The sequence below is a fragment of the Netta rufina genome (assembly GCF_964035555.1).
Source record: "Netta rufina genome assembly, chromosome: 1".
NCBI classification, from domain to species: Eukaryota; Metazoa; Chordata; class Aves; order Anseriformes; family Anatidae; genus Netta; species Netta rufina.
Genome location: NC_140123.1, coordinates 57,076,149 through 57,094,106, shown reverse-complemented (window position 1 = coordinate 57,094,106; position 17,958 = coordinate 57,076,149). Strand labels below are relative to the sequence as shown.

The 17,958-nt window shown below is 36.3% G+C and overlaps 1 protein-coding gene across 3 annotated transcripts in view; it reads left to right on the top strand.

Moving 5' to 3' along the window:
- Nucleotides 1–17,958, top strand: part of FGF14 (fibroblast growth factor 14) — a gene marked incomplete at both ends in the record, with an annotated part of 408,826 nt that overhangs the window by 261,925 nt on the left and 128,943 nt on the right. The window contains one exon of one of the 3 annotated variants that reach the window (XM_084306184.1): nucleotides 10,342–10,534. The exons of the other annotated variants lie outside the window; for them this stretch is intronic. Coding sequence (XP_084162310.1) covers nucleotides 10,342–10,534 — 193 coding nt within the window. Of the gene's footprint in view, nucleotides 1–10,341; nucleotides 10,535–17,958 lie in introns of those variants that run through there. 3 annotated transcript variants of the gene reach the window in all.

Genomic DNA, 17,958 nt, shown 5'->3' with positions numbered 1-17,958 from the left:
TAAAGATTATTATGAACTAAACAATTTAACTAAAGGGAAATAAAAAGGGAAAGGGGAAAAGAGAGGGGGGAAAGGTAAAACAAAAAGGGAGGAAAACAAACAAATAAAATAAATGAAGGCTATGTGGAAATGCAGAGGAAAGAAATTACTCTCTACTTCCCACAAATGAGCGATGATTGACCACGTCCTTGAAGCAGAGCCTCAACACACGTAGCTGGTGTTTGGGAGGAGGACCGACGTTTTCACAATGAGAGCCCACCCCTCCCCTCTTCTTCCTGTTTCCACCTTTTATTGCTAAGTGTGACATCATATGGTATGGAATATCCCTTTGGTTGGTTGAAGTCAGCTGCCCTAGTGATGTTTCTCTTCTCATTTTTTTGCCCACCCCCTAGGAGGGTTAAAGAGAGTCCCAATGCTGTGCCAGCACTGCTCAGCAGTAGACACTGGTGTGATAACACTGCTGTTCCAGCTACAAGTACAGAGTACAGCACTGTATGGGCTGCTGCCGGGAAAGTTAACATTCCAGCCAGACCCAGTACACATATATTTACATGAGAAGTGCATTTACATTATACAAGACTGGTAGGAATTTTAGGGGGAGCTTAATGAGGTATTTGAACATGGGGATTAAAAATGTGATTTGCTGTAAATGTTGTAACTCTAGGAAGATAATATTTATTATCTGTGATTATTCTTGTGTATTGCTTTTCTTAAATGCTTAGATTTTCTTTCTGTCTTTACGATGAATAGAAACTCTCTTCCAAACAGTTAGGTTGATTCCTAGCTAATTCTTCTGCAACATTCTGGGTTGGTTTTACAGTTATCTGTTTTCTGTCCTTATCCAATATCTACACTTCAACTTAAGTTTAAAGTACCTGTAAAAGTGTCAGTGAGTTGTACTTTGCAGATTTTGAACAATTATATTCAAAATATAAAAAAGGATTGGTACAGGCTTCTGAAGTAAATGTTTAGTTGTTTGTTTTTTTGTTTTGTTTTGTTTTGTTTTGTTTTGTTTTAGCCTGCTGATTTAATTAAATGAAAAAATTGTATAAAAGCAATGTGAAACATTAAAGCATTTAGAAGGATTTACAGCTTCATTGTGAGAACCGTGGTTTTGTGAAAGAGAGGAAAGAAGGAATTTTATTTTTCAGTATCAGAACATCTTCTAGGACCTAAAATGATTATGATGGGGGAAAAAATCCCATGTAAGTAAGTCAGGATATTTTTTTTAATTACTTTAAAATAATAATATATATATACATATATATTATATATATGTATATATATATGTAAAGAAATGAACAATCTATCTGCTGCCACAAAAATATTGAAAAATATACCTATCATACAGTATTTATTCAGTTTTTGCCTGTTGTAAATAACTCTAGGTTCTTACAGCAAGGAAAGCAATAAAAGAAAAAAATATCAGTATGTGTTGCAAGTTATTCTCCAGCCAATATATCTGTAGATAACTAGAGTAACAGTGTCCACTGCTGGCAAATCAGATAATTGCACAGCACATTAGATTTTAACCGTTGAACAGTTTTGATGAGTTAACAACCTTGATTGTGAAATACTTCATAATTCAGGTTTATTGGACTTTTTCAGGTCATTATAGGAGTACTAGGTCACTATGTTAGCAGTATTCATGCCATTGCTGCCAATAATAAATGCTATGGCATTTGAACTAATAGTCAGGAATGCCAGCATAGTAATATAAACAGGCATTGTAATATTTTTTTTCAAGACTTGAAAATAGGTGTATTTTTTATATTTATGAGTAGTATTCATGATATGCTAACTGTTGTGTCTTCAAAATCGAGGACGAGATAGCTTAAGAGCTCTATTTTGATATGATAATTTATAGGAGTAACAAAGCAAAAGAAGATTGATTATCATTGAGAGGATGAGAAAAGTCTTGTACCTAAAACTTATTTTAATCAATTTCCTTCTAGTATTTTTGTGGAAGATAATATTTTTCTGCTTTTTTGCTGAAAAGCATGTCAGTGCAAAGAAAAAATTTCCATTAATGAAAATAGTGCAGAATGAAAGAAACATTAAGAATCACAAACAATAGTATATTCCTATGCTAGTATAAATTACATTATCATTCATATATATCATACATATCCTATAGATACTTCTGAATATATAAAATAATTAAAATATATATATTTATATCTGTCATTAATTTACTCCAGGAGAAATAGCAGACAATACACTAAACTTTCTGTTTAGAAACAAGAAAGCAGCTGTGGCTTTTATAGAAAACATTACTTGTGTCTGAACCCCAAAGGAAGGGATGTTCTTATCCCTTGGAACATAACTATTCCAAGAAAAGTGAGACACCCTTATTTAAAATACGTATTAGGGAAGAGTTTCAAAAAAACCTGTCAGTAAGCTTGATATATGTATACACATATATTGCTTGGATGGCATTTAGAGTTTCCTAATAATTTAAAGCAGAAGATATAATCTCAGTGTATAATTAGGGGTTTAAATATTGCATAAAGAGCAGACAGGTTATGCACTTTTAAATGTCACTCAGACAAGGCATCTGAATAAAAATATCCCCATACTAACCATCCCAAATTCTTATAAAAATCTTTTCATATACAAGTGTCAAATATTCTTTGTAAGATTTCACATATTCATATATTTTGTAATTGTATATATTGTGTGTTTTCTGTATACACTGATGTTATTTATTTCATGAGCAAAAAGACTAAGGGACTTGACTCCTCTATGAAGATATCAGCTGGAATATAATCATCTAATTAACTGGTAAATATCATTATATAATAAATTTCAAATTATATGAAAGGAGCAATTGCATATGTGTATGCTGGTAAATATTTCCCATGTTACAGTTATAAAGGGAGCTAAGATATTTTCTTCTTTGCAGTTGGAAAATTGCATATTGATAGCTACTTTTCTGTATATATATATATTTATATTTATTTTTCCAAGAACTCGTGTAGCAAAAATCAATGTGTGTCAAGAATTACATTTGTAGTGATTCCATTCTTTCATTCAGGATACTGTGATTAAGTTCATTTTTTTCTTTTTTTTTTTTTTTTTTCCTTTTCTTTTCTTTTACTGTTTTAAGAGTAGAAAGCCCCCTTAGAAGTATTAAGTCAAACAGGTATAATAGCTTACATATTGGCATGTTCTGTCAACTGTATTGACTTCAGAGGAAGTTCACTGCAGGCTTGAGACTGTATTTCGCAGGAATGGTGTTTCTTTTGTTTCTGTAGAATAAATTTTGGCAGACTCATATTGCAGTGACTTTCAGTTACTTCTGAAATATCTGTTGCTTATTTCAGAATTAATGCAAAATAGAAGACAGTCCTGTTGTGGCTACATAAGCAAATACAACAGATGTTTATTTAAGCTGTGCATACTACAAATTAATAAAGAAGCTCATCACTGTTTTTAGGTCTCTAATACTTAAACTGCTCTATGCATCTGTGTGCACTAGAGATGTGTGCTAGCTTTTTTTTTTTTCTTTAACAAAAGTTGTTATGGCTTGTGTCACTGAAGCCTTTTCTAAAGGACTCTGGTAGCAGTTTTTTGTTGTTGTTTTTATTATTTATCTTCAGTGTGAACAAAATAAAAGACAATGCAATTCTGTTATTAGTACTTAAGAATCCCTCTTCAAGGGGACTATTTAGTATGGAGAGTTAAAATCATACATATAGATATCATGGAAGAAAATGCAGTGTATTTCATTTTTAATTACTTTTATAGATTTGTCCCTGAAAGTGGTCTTGTTTTGTGTGTGTGTGTGTGTGTGTTTGGGTTGTTGTTGTTGCTTCTTCATTATTTTTGTTAACTGTTGCTTAAAAGAGATTTTTTTTTGGGGGGGGATAGGTTTTGGACCCAGGTGAGTTATCCTGGACAGCTTCATATGATCTTCTTGCTGTTCAGATTTTCCTGAAACAGGAATCCAGGTGGTATCTTTTGTTCACCTAATCTCAGAAGAAGCGATATCAGAAGTAGAGGATAAATAAGCTGAAAACTGGGGATATTCGTGAAAGATATCTGAGAAGTATTAAAAATTAGGAGCTATAATCATGTGTCTTGGTAATAGTGTGAGAATCTCTATTCACTTTTATTTTCACTGTAGAAGAATGGAGAGTTAGTCAACAGAAATGAAAATGAAAATTCAAGCAATTAAAACAGGTATATTCCTTGAGTTGTCACTATTCGTAAGACTCATTACTACAATATAATCAACGCTATTGAGAGGAAGGAAGGCAAAGTCAAAAAAAAAAAAAAAAAAAAAAAAAGCAAAGCTAAGCAATTTCAAAATATGTAATTTCTAAAAAACAACCCAATAATACTGTTCAGTGTTGCCCTATTTGTCATCTACCAGACAATTTTATTCAGTTCCCTAAATGAAACTGAATCCTTACCATCATATATGTACTTCTTCCTTTGAGTTGCAGACATATCCCAGGTCATGTTTGGAAGAAATCAGTTGATGTAGAAGATTTACTGCATTAGCTAAGGAATTGGCAGTGAGCTGATATGGCTCTGACTTTCTTATATGTTATGCATATTAATATTTAGTTTTTGATAGTTCTCTGCATAACCAGTAACCTAATATAGGACTTTCTTACATGGCAGTTTTTTTTTTAATATACATTAATTACTAATTAGCAGATTGTCTAATTATTTGGATACATAAAGTTAAGTCTGTGGAGAAGATGGATAAAACATGTGCAGTCCTCTAAACTACATATTGGAAACTTCCTTTCATCTTATTTAAAGGGAAAAACTTTTTTTCAATATGAGTATTTTTTTCAACATGTATATATATATATTAGATAGGACTTCATATGCAATCAGTACAGTTTAGCAGGTATAGGTTTGGATCCTTGAGTGCATCTTGAGATGAAAGCTGACTGCCTTTAATACAGAACAGTGTAAAAGCAGAGCTATCCAAATTCTGAAGTATATTAGCATGTTTAATAAACTTCATTCTTAATACTTTTCAAAGTCTAATCAACCAGCATCAAGTGTTTGGGGCATTAAGGATTTTAAATTGAAGCACTTCACAGTGGATTGTCTTTGGATAGCTTGACAATAATGCATGAACACATAAAACTGAACTAATTTAAACTGTTTAAACCTCATTGCATAACAACATTCATCTTATTATAAGCATAGAAAGCACTTCAGCTTTCTAGAAAAAACAAACACAAACATTTATTATCTATCATTTCATATGTTCATACTGGTATGTTCTCAACAAATATGACCTTTTATGTCAATGAATATTTTTCTATGTTGTTAATGTTTAAAAACTAAACACACAGCTGCCTATAGAGTAAACCCTCGGATATATTTCTTCTTATTCAAGTCATTCAGTTATATCTCTTGTTCTAGCTTTGCCATCCAAGAAAAATAAATAAAGAATTAGAAGTTGCTGTTTCTTTCCAACACCCACTCTCCCCTCTGTATAAACACATTGCATACCTCAGGCAGATACAAGTTTGTAGTTACATGAATAATCCTTTCCGTAGAACTGTATCAATTTTCCTTGCCATTTCATTATGCAGAATTTGATAAGTATGATAAGTATTTGATTTGATATGTAAATTGAATTTAGACACTTGAATTACATTCCACCAAAATTATCAGCAACCTTTAATAATTTTGATCAGTACTGACAAATGTTCAGAATCAGAAGCCTAGCACTGTGGTAATCAGTCTGCTGTCTCACTGAACATACTGGAATGTTGATTCAATTCATCCTTCAGAATTTATAAACAAGTATTTTTCACTGCTGAGACATCTTTTCTTGGAATAACATTAAAATTTCTCAATTGCCCAGATGTGCTCTTACGCATACCTTGCTACTGTTATGACTAGACAGGTACTTTTATTCCCAGAGAAGCCTACCCAGTTTGAAAGAAAGCATAAGGGGTAAGGAATTAATCTTCTTTGCAGCTATAACACAGGCTGTCTTAAAAAAATATAGTAATAATTGCTTTTTCAGGGATACAAAATGATCTTCAACTCTTCAGAGTCCAAAAGAACTTCTAGATTCACAATGCTCAACTAATTGCTTCTAGAATATAAAATAAGATGGATTTAGAGCATCATGTTCTAAGTTATTTAACCAGATAAGCAGGCTGCGTTTGTCTACTCTTGTTCAGAAAATGTAATAAAAATTTGTTCTCATGAAACTAAATCATCTTTAGCAGCAATCAAATAATCTGGCATTTAATTTCTAGAAAATCTATGCTTGTTAGGACTTTGGGGTATTTTTCTTAGCGTGAAATTTTACTGATAGTAGTAGTAGTAGTAGTAGTAGTAGTAGTAGTAGTAGTGGTGGAATGGTTTCAGGGTATCTGGGAGGAGGATACATGGTCTGAGTTTGTGTAGGTGAAAACATACCTATGGTAATACATTTTTGTTTATATTGAAATGAATTATGAAAGGAAGAACAGTCTTCATACCTGTACTGGCCAGAAATGAGTCTGTAGCTTGTAACCCTATCCAAAATTGAGAACATACACAAAGTAGAGAAAGAGAGAGAGAGGGGAACACAGCTTTTAAACCATAATGATGACAGTTTGACAGTTTTGCAGCCTATAGATCTATGTTAGGATAGGATTTAAAGTATAGAATCTTATTTTTTTTAAAACGGAAGCTCCTATAAAAACATACTATGTACCACTAGTACATGAATATACACAAATATTAATGGTGTATATTCTCACTTATTAAACTTTGATGCCTGAAAATGACACATTATAATTTACATTTAAAAATAGATAAAATGGGAAAAGTTTTGTCCCCAGAAATATTGCCAAAATAAAATTAAGAAAAAAATATGGTTTCATATCTTAATATGTGGTAAAACAAGTATTTCAGATACACCTTATATGGTGAATGCTTTTCTCAAAAATTCATTAAAACAAGTAATTTAAAAAAAAAAAAAAAAAAAAAAACAACTTTTATTTATTTATGTTTATTTTAGTAGACTCCTGAATTCTATGGTAAATTAGTAGTTAGAAATGAACAGATCGAAAAATGAAGAGTATTGAAAATTCCCTCTTTTGCTTTAAATCATTTGTTTGCACATTGAGAATTTTGTTAATCAGAAATAAAACTCTATTTTAATGTAGCAAATGTTATAACTGAGATATTTCCATTTGTCCTAAATGCATAATCTTATGCATTTACTAGTCATTAAGACAGCAGATATGTTCCTACTTCTACAATCCATCTGTTAGGAAAAGCTTCACTTTGACTAGAATTGCACACATTTTATCACAGGTTAAGACAGCAGATGGCTCTCTTGAGTTTTCTTTGCAAAACCTCAAACAGTAAACAACTGCTCTGCATTTTTGAGATGCAAGTGGAAAGCTATTGTTTTTGATCTCTGCATTAAGAAACACATCTTCTCTTGTCTGTAGGCATACTGCCCATCTTCATCTTCGTTCTTTGGCCATGACCCTGAGCATCCTAACACTGATAAATGTTAGGGTATTTTAGCAAAAGTCCAGTATTTGAAGGAAACTATGGAAATAGAATGAGAGGAACATAGAGGGGATAGTATCATGGATAGTACAGGGCAAAAGAACGTGGAACTTACTTTACAGATGGAGTCTCACACATAAAAATTAGGGCTGTTTGTATACCATTCCTAAATTCCTCTGAAAATTCAAGATAACAGTGGGATGGGCTTTATTTCACTCCCTCACATTCCTTCCTTTGTTTGGAGCCAGGAGCCAGGTCTGTGGGCTGTGTCCTGTAACCTCCTCCCTTGTAGGCAGGGGACGACGTCCTAGGGCCGCCCGCCGTCGGGCTTTCTGCGGCTGTCCATGGTGCTGAAGACAGGGGCCGAGCCGGGCCGGTAGGAGCCCCCGGGAGCACCTACACCTGGAGAAAGACCTACAGGAGGCAACGCTGTGTCTTGCCCGCTTTCTGGGAAATATGGAGAGAGAAAGGAAAAAAAAAAAAAAAAAAGCCTAATGCAAAACTAGAACAGTCAAATGTAAATATATAAAAAAAATAGTCCTCATTTTAATTACATTAGTTAAGGTAATTGTAGCAGTTGTAAGGAAATTGCTGTTCTGTAAAAACTACCAGACGGAAAATCCAGTGTGAGTGTTTTAGCTGAATCTCTTTAGAGACACTTTTAAATAGAATTAAAATGTATTATCCAGATCCGATTGTGCGTGTTCTGCTCCTAGTTGGTCTAGAATTAATACAAAATCCCTGTATAAAGGAGCTCCTTTCATAAACTTTTGCCCTTTGTATAAAAATAGTCCTTCATAGATTAAAAGATGTAGGGAAAAATGGTCAATATAGGAGATGCTGAAGCCTCCACTGAAACAAGAACCTGCTTGTTTACAATACACCTATAGGTTCTATATCGAAAAACAGTGAAATATTCTAGATGTGAATTATTCTGGATGCATATTTACACTTCAGTCTTTTTAGTTGTTTTTGTTTGATTTATTGTTTTTGAAAAAGGCATCTAATTAGAAAGTAGAGCACTCTGACGAGAGTATAAAGGCTATATGTTTGTTTCGTTGTATCTGCCTGTGCAAGCCTTTCCCTGTAGGATAACTCTACATTATTTCTGTATTTAGTTACAACTTCAGGAAGTTTCGCTATTAGACTAGCAGAAAGTAAACCTGAAAAACATTGAACCCTTATTTGAAATGGAAGATGACACAATATGGAAAAAAAAAAAAAAAAAAAAGAAAAAAAGAAAAAAGACGAGTAGTGATATTTTACATAGTAGTTACTACCTGTGTTGTTTGTGAACTCATTGGGGCAGAGACTCGGTATCTAATAAGCTTGACTAGTGACTGCTCAAGGGCTTCAAGATGTAGATTATGAAAAATGCTAAGAAAGAATTTTACATTAAGATGGTGATCTATAAATCTACCTGCTGTGTCTGTTTGTGGGTGCCCTAGGGAAATCCTTCAGCATTTCTGAAACCACCAAAAACGGATTAGGTTCCGAGTTAAAAGTCTGCTCTTGATATAGTCTTGGTATAGACCACGAGCGCATGCTGGTTTTGGTGGAGGGTCCCGTCTGCTGCGTAGGAGTGTTTCTTTCTCACTGCTCTGAATCCTTCCCATGTGGCAGAACCTCCTTGCCCGTGGGACCGCCACCGTGCGAGGCGCACCCGTGTGCCCTGCCCGGCTCCGGGCGGGCTGGCCTGGAGAGGGAATGCTCCCAGAGCATCTCCGGCTTGAGCACAGAGGAGATACCTGTGTAAAGCAGCGTCTGGTGGGGGATTGTTTTGGCTGGTCGGTTCTGTCGGCGGGTCATCGCCGCTCACCCCCGTCCCCAGGTTTCGTGCTCCGTTTGGCGAGCAGAAGGGGTTGCTCAGTCGGCATCCCCGCCAGAGACCCCACCCCACCCTCCGCCGTGCCCTGTCTGAGGGCAGCAGAGCCGGGCGGCGCCCAGGGAGGCTCGGGAGGGCGAGGGAAGGTGTTGGGGGATGCAGGGCGGCAGGGAGCCGCTGCAAAGGTGTCGGAAGGAGTGCGAGGGAACTGGCGTGAAGGTGTGCGTGTTTGCGAGGGTGTCTGGGGAAGCACCCCGGAGAGCTAAGGGGGAGCAGCGGCTGCCGGTGGGGGATCCGTTGGGAACTCGCCGTCGCCCACAAGAAAAAGGCGTCAACGACACCCCCCGCCCCTCGGCCTTTTTTTCTTTATTCTCCTGCCTTTCTCCCGTCCCTCCTCCACCCCCTTTACCCTCGCCGCCCCTCGGCTCGGGAGGACAAAAAAGCTCCAGCGGTGCGTGTGTGTGCGGTGTGTGTGTGCGTGTGCGTGTGTAGGGAGGCTGGAGCGGGGTGGGACTGAAGAGCTGTGATTACAGCTCTCCCAGGAGAAGGAGATTGCTCTCTCCAGATGCTGATTTCCGAAGCACTTGGCAATCATCAGGCGGGAGCCTGCAAGAGGCGGCGGCGATAGCCGCCCGGAGCCGCTCCGATGGCAGCGGCGGGCGAGCGGGCGGCGGCAGCGCGGGGCTGAGAGGGGGCAACCGGGGCGGGGGGCGAAGAAGCCCCCGGCCCGAGCGGGGCTCCTCGGAGCGCTGCTCTGCCCCGAGCCCGCCTCGCTCCGCGCCCCTCCGCCCGCAGCCGCCGGGGCAGGGCGGCGGGGCGCCCATGCGGTGACCCCCAGCGGCAGCGCAGCTCTCGGGGGGTCGCGGGGCGGGCGTGCTACCCCCCTGCAGCAGCCCCTCGTCCCGGAGGGAAGGAGGGAGGCTCTCGCTCGCCCGCTGCCCCCGGGGATGGGTCCCCGTCGGGGCTGAGCGCCCCGCCGCCTGCGCCCCTGCCCGTCGCGGGCGAGCCGGCGAGCAGCCATGGCAGCGGCCATAGCCAGCGGCTTGATCCGCCAGAAGCGTCAGGCGAGGGAGCAGCACTGGGACCGGCCCTCAGCCAGCAGGAGGCGGAACAGCCCCAGCAAGAACCGCGGGCTCTGCAACGGCAACCTGGTGGACATTTTCTCCAAGGTCCGCATCTTCGGGCTCAAGAAACGGAGGTTGCGGCGCCAAGGTGCGTCCATGGGGCCGGGAGCAGCCGGGGGGCGGGCGGGAGAGGGCGACCTGTGGCCACAAACTTCCCGGGCGAGGAGAGCCCCTCCCCGGCTCCCGCTGTCCCCTCCCGGGGTTTCCTTTCAGCCGTGGGTTTGGGCTCCGGCCGCGGGAGCCGGGGCTCCGGGGGTCTCTTTGGGCGAGGTGGAGGCGTGTGGCGAGTCGTCTTACCCCACCCGCACCACTGCATCTCCCTTTCTCCATTTTTTTTTTTTTTTTTTTTGGTGTGGTTGTAAGGACGAATAGTAAACGGCGCGTAAAGCCTTTCAAGTGTCCGGTGTCTGGGAAGGCAATTCGAGGGAGCCGTCGCTAATGAGTCCCTTTGTTAAGCTGCTTGAGTGGTTTTGCCATGCAGCCTGTAGCGTTGCCCCCTCCAGCTGCCCTGAGCAGCAGGAAATGGTAACTTCCGAATTACGAAAGTAATAAATATGTCACGGTTGGCAGCCTTGGGAGCTCATGTTTGCATCCCCCTCTGTGTGTCTGCCTTCCCACTGCTCTTCCGAGTAGTGCCCCTGAGTAGTGATGAGGAAGTTTGGCAGACAGTCCTGGGTAGATCGCAAGTAGTCAACAAGCCCAACATGTCTAAAACCGGTACTACAGGGACTGCCTTTCATCACTACTTCGTGTTTGGACACTAGGCATAAAAGGAGTTAAGCGATAACGCGACTTCCCTAGTTGTTCTTATTTTGTGATACTCAATATTCAACAGTGTTCAGAACTTATGATGACCTATTTTGTACTCATTCTCAGGAAACAAGTAGTTTTAAAACAAAATAATTGTATCATGAAGAGTGACAATCTTAAGTATAACTCAAAACGTGGATAATACCAATCAATGATGAAATGCAAGATATACGTTAGAGAATGCCACCATATGTTGTAGTTCAATATGTATCGATATGTAGTCGATACTACATCTCCTTTTTAAGCTGATGTGGAAGGTAATTTTAAGAAGCACCATTAATGATCTGCCCTAATCAATTTCTCTCTCTCTTTTTTTTTTTCCCCCATGCATTTGAAATATCATACATTGTCAAAGTAAATCCAATTTTATTTTTACATGGCTCTATTACAATAAGAATTATTTCTTATAACTTCTAATGTAAGCTAAATCTTGCCATTTTTAGATAATGATACTGGGAAGATGAGTTATTGCTCACCCTGCATGTCAGTGGTAAATTCGATGCAGGCTTATTTTTAGGCAGTCTGCATGTGAGAGAAGACTAGACTTCATAAGAAGACTAGAGTACGTGGTTTATAATGGTGGATTAATGTATGTAATGTTTGTGCATGAGAACAAGTTTAGGAGGGTTTCCTAACTTAACAATTGTTTTGAACCACCTGTTCACTCTTAGTTGGGGGACAACTCTGCGTTTGACTATATTACAGTTTGAAGAGGCGATGACTGCCTCTCGGCACTGAAATGCAAACATTTTCTTAGGAAGGATGAAGCTTAAAAGGAACTTCCAAAATCATCTTTCTTCATTCTTTCCTTTTTCATAAGGCACTTTGTGTCATGCTTGAGTAAGGGCATTTGATTAGTATATATCTTACCTGTAACCCATACCACTCATACAGATGATATCTAAAAGAATGATTGGAATAAGGGCTGTTCACTTGTAAAGTCTGTAGCATCAAACCTTATTTCCTCTAAGAATCATTCAAATGAAGATATGATGAAGTTCATTTATTCATGTTAAGGTCTTGGAATTACTGTTCATCCAATAATTCCTTCTGAAAAAAATACTATTATACCTTTTACTGTGTATGAACTTTACTTTTCATGATTCATAGAGTGATATTTGGAGTACCTGTGGATTCAAAGTTGTATGCTATTAGGAGGAAAGCTGATGAAACAAGTTGATTGCTTTAAATGTACAATTCATATAGAAATTAATATTTATGTGAGTCACTTTTTAGTTTATCTAACCAGAGTTAGTTTACCTAACCAGAGTTAAATGATTGCTGAATTCTTCGCTGAAATTTACTGTCAAACCCATCAAATAAGTCTTTGCCAAGCAAAACAGGATGCATGTCAAAATATCTGTTGTCAGAAAGGCACTATGGAATTCTGACAAATAAATCTTATGTAGATGATATACAGAGTGTCATGAGAACATTGTGAAAATGAGATAACCGAGATGTGACAAACAAAATGTAGCTTCTTCATTCAGTTCAATGGAAGTGTAGAAGTATATATAAAATATCTTTAACATATATCAGTAAAAGCTAGACACATGGAATTAAAAGTGTTTTGCTTTGTAAAGTTCTTCCATATGAAAAATAAATGTCTACCCATCTTTAAAATAGACGGCAAAACCTAAATATGCTGCTTTTTTAATTCAAAATATACATTTTCTCTTGTATATGCATATGTACGTGATAGACAAATACTTATACACAATGTATGCACACTTACCAAGATGTTAGCAAACTTTTGAAAGTATTCTTTATTTCTAAACTCTTCTTTAAAAATGTCTGATAATACTCTTGCTGAGTGGGATTTATTTGTGCACAAATCAAGTTATTATAAATATATAACACAATAATATCATATGCATATCTAATTGAATGTGATTTTTTTTTTTCTGTTGTGACTAATTTTCTGTGCATAGTTCTTCTTTTAGAAATATGTTTTGGAAGACTAACACTTATGAAGGGTAGCATAAAAGAAAGATCCAGGAGATCAATCAGGGTAGTATTTTTATTTGCTTATATACTTATATACTCCAGTGATACATGCAGTGGTAATTTTAAACAGCTTTTCTAAAATTTGGCTAATGAATTAGACTGGTAATCAAAGTGATTTCGGTGAAAAACTTGTCTGGTAAGCTACTGAATAGATGAAACCACTTTCATTCACCAGACAGCTTGGGTTCATATTGTTTCGTATTATGATATTTCAAATTTGTCTCATCTTCATTTTATTCTACTTGTCATCTGCAGAAGAAATCACTGTCATTAATTTTCAGGTAGCCATGAAGCCAAGATCTTGCTTGACACTGATGCCAGACATCAATTAATTATAAATTGTCCTCTTCTTCTGTATTAGATATTGTTCAATTCCAATTGTTTCCCAATTTATGTTAACATAATTGCAAGTGGAATGCTTCACAGACAAGATTTAAGGTTGTTTTGGGAAATAACCTAATATAACCTGGGACTATCCAATAACAGGAAGAAAACAAAAGCCAGTACTTTACCTCATACATCTACAGTGTACAGAGATTAAAAACATATGATTACCACTAAGTGCAAATTCTAACTTCTTAGTGTATATTTTCATCTTCAAATGTAGCTTCTTTGCTAATCTGAACAGTCATCATTTGTTTAATTAAGTCTCTTGAGATTATTTTACTGGAAAATATGCAACATTTAAATGTATTAAAAACCAAGTGTAATGTTTAGTGTTTCTCTGTGTTAATACCACATTTAGAGGTCTAAATTTATACATACAGTGTATAAATTCTGGAATGACTTGGCCTCTGATTTTGTGTATTAATATTTATGAGAAAGAGAAACCCAGGGAACATGTTCAGAAAATGCACTGATTAGATTTTATTGCATCTACAAAGGTAATTTAATTCTCCAAAGAAAGCATTTTTGGAAAAATCCTCAGAATATCAACTAATGTTTTGAGGTATATGTGGGAGTGGCCCAGAATTTCAGATGTAGATAATTCCCCATAATGCCTGAAGTAGTTTTCAGTTCTCCTTACCTGTAGACTGATAGAAATGGACATGCCTCCTTTCCGGAAACTTAAGAACCTGCATAGAATTCCAATCCATTAACTCCAATCTTTGGATGATCTGTCTTGTTTGAAGTTTCCTTGGACCACAACCTGTAGCTGCACTTCCCTGTGTAACTGTCTCTAGAGTTAATTAATCTTAACAGCTCAGTAAAGCCCACGGTTTCTGCATTGTCTAAGTATAAAACTTAGAAAATGAAGGTGTTTTTGCTGGGTCTTTTGCTAGTGTTGCTAATTCTTATTTTTTTTTTTTTCTTTTAATGAAATTGGCTAACCCACAACCCTTTTGGAACTAATGACCTAGTCTTAACAGTGTATATAAAAGAATCATTTCTTTTAAAATCAATTTTTTTATTTCTTTACTGCTAATCTATTCGAGGGATTGAATGCTCATCACTAATTGAAAATGTATAAATATTCTATTTCTTATGTAAAATATTATAAGCATATTTAAAATTCATTTTTAAAATGTATGGTCTGCTAGACAGAGTGTCAAGTTTTCTTTTCCATACATTCAGTATTTCATGTCGACTCTGTTCTTGCTAACAGAGGCTTTAAAAATAAATATAATAATGGCTGGACTGTAATTCTCTTATACTGAATTGGTCTTAGTGGCTCTAAAAGTGATGAATGAGAGGATTTTGAGAGGAAATTGGGAAAGAGAACTTTTAAATGGTAACATAATTTTAGGGACCATTGATTTTTAAGAATATCTCAAACATTAGTGAAATAATTTTGTGGGCCTTTAACCTACGTATAGTGCTGTACCAAAGTTATTTCAAAATATTTCTTATCTTAATGTCAAGCGAATAGAAAAACTTAACTATAAACGTAGTATATCTTAAAATATTATGCTGAAAGTAGAAATCAGATAATTTCAGAGAGCAGTAAGTATTTAAATGTATGTTTTCTAAACATTCTGTTTGGTAGTAGTTGCATGCTAAGATTTCTTTGAAATCATAGGTGTTTTGGCTTGAATTCCTTGCTTGTTTCATCTGTAAAGGACTGTGTATTTTTTATCATTTTTTCTTCCTGATAAACATTGTTCTACATTTATTTGCCTCAGGAATTTTGCTTATCTGGAGTACATGTAAAATTGGAAGAAAACAAATTTCACTTTTCCTATAAACAATCATCGCTTTTCATACTCTACACTTTGTAATTGCTGACTTAACTTTTCATTTGCAAATTAGCTCTTTATTCTTGAGTGATCTTGCTGGATCTCCAAAGTTCAGGCAGTTTCATTCCACACATAGTGTTCTCTCTTTTTTTCCTTTTTTTTTTTTTTTTTGGGGGGGGGGAGTTGTTTGTTTCATTTTTAGAAGGTGTATCACATATTGAACCTATTAAACTTATTATAGAAATAATTTATCTGGTTAAGTATTACATTAAGGGAGATTTCAGTACACACAGTTTCTGTTTCATGGTATTGATAGAAATACCGATAGAAATACTGATAGAAACATTGTAGGTGAGGTCAGTTTTTTGTGCTGTATTTAAAGACTTTTAAAAATATAAGTTCTATTAATGCCACTGATATATTAGTGGCAGTAATAAATTTAAATACAGAGCTAACAGTCAAAATGTTTACTGCAGAAAACTTTGCTGTTAAAGTCTTTTGATTTAGAGTTTAAACATAACTGGTAAACTTAAGAATGCACAGAACTGTGACATGAGATAGATGGGATACCTTTTTTTTGAACAAGTGAATAGAGGCCTGTCTTAGTTGGTTATATGTAAGCTCATTTTTACCTTTGGCAAATATTAGAGAGTTAGTAATATACCCCAATTGCATATATTCTTACTGTGACATCATTTTTTTCTGAGACTCTTTAAAACTGGCACATTTTTGTTCTTTAGAGTAATTAGTGCTAATTCAGATCTTATGCTCTGCCATACTCTGAGTGGTGTGAAAACACAAGGAATAGATGATACTATATTTTATGCTAGAAAAGGATGAAAAAATTAGTAAAGCCCTGAATTTCTCTATTGTGACCTAAAATCTGCAACTGTTTTCGTTGTGTTGTAGACCATGAAGTTTGTTTATATTTAGTTTTGTATTTCAATTATATAAACCAGAGAGTAACCTTAATGTGACGAAGTTTTGATCTTCCAATATATTTTTTATGGAAATGAGAATTAAGAAATTCCCTTTCCTGGTGTTAGAATATAGCTGCTTTTGGTGCTTGGATTTAGCAATACATAACTGGAAAAAGTTAGAGGTAGATAGAAGTCAAACTCAGAACTCAAATTCTGATTCAGTTCCAAACTATAAATGATTTTAGCATATCCTGAAATATGTGACATTACATAATTTATATTTCTGCAGATAAATAAATATGTAAACAAAAATGTGGATAATTCTGGCACTTCAAAGAAAAGCTAACATAAAAATGAAATAAATAAGTGATAAAAGGTCAATATAAAATTTGGATGGATGTACTATGTTGAAAAACATACAGAAACAATTTTCCCCCAAGGTTTTTGGGATGCAAGGTTGTTTCTGTTGCCATTTCATAAAATGGTGAACATAAGTATTGTCTGTCTTAGTAAGGTTTTCATAGATGAAGCCAGATAAAGTTGACTGAAATGGGAATGTGAAGTGTGTCCTTGCTCTAAGATAAAGGATAATCTCTAGGATGTAACTAAATTAAACAGTTTAATTAAATCCATAGTCTTGCTTCTAATCCCTTGGCCAGGTGTAGACTTTTTGAAAGGCACCAGAGTTAGAGTGCTATGAATTTCCTGTAAATTAAAACAGGTTTAGAACAGTGATGGGTAGTAATCAGCATAACTAAATGATGGAATTCAGCAATTGTTTAAAATATTGTCAAAAGTTTTATTTCATGTAAGAATAATTCCATACTATGAAACACAAGAGCACAGTCTTTCTCTCTGTAGAAATTAAAAAAAAAAAAAATCCTTCTAAAGTATTTAATTATCATTTACATTTCAAAGCTTTCTACATTAGTTTGTAATCTCTAGGATGTAGCTAATGTGTAGCTGCTGCTGCTTTGTTACTTTAAAGCCTGGCTCCACAAAACATATATTTTTGGTTGCTAGACTATTTTAAGAGCCTTATTTTATTATATTTTTTTATGCAAATGTGAAAAAGAAGGTAATGATCTTTTTAAAACCTCTCTCTCTCTCTCTCTCTCTTTTTTTTTTTTTTTTTTTTTTTTTAATGGTTCGTTGTGCATGTAAATCTGAATGAAATTTCATGTCCCAGTGAAAAAGGACTTTTCAAGCCTCAGGGTGTTTTTGTTACTGATTTTGAAGTCACTTTGCAAACAACAGATACATTAGACTTAGAAGGTTAGCAGATTTCTTCACAGTAAATGGAACTATGAACTTAGAGGTAGGAGTTGCTATGAAGGTCTCCCTTAATGGAATAACACATTTTAGGTATTTCTACATGTGTTCTTGTGAGAATGTGTACTTCTAGAACATTATAGGTATTCATGTTCTTAATTACCAGTATAAAACTGGAGCAATAGATTTTCCATTAAATATGCTAAGCTTTTATTGTAGTGTTTTCCACAGCATGAATGAAAGATATCTTTGAAATATAAGTATTTGCTTCAGACTTCTGTGATCATGAGTAGTATATTTTTGGTTTATTATGTCTATATATATGT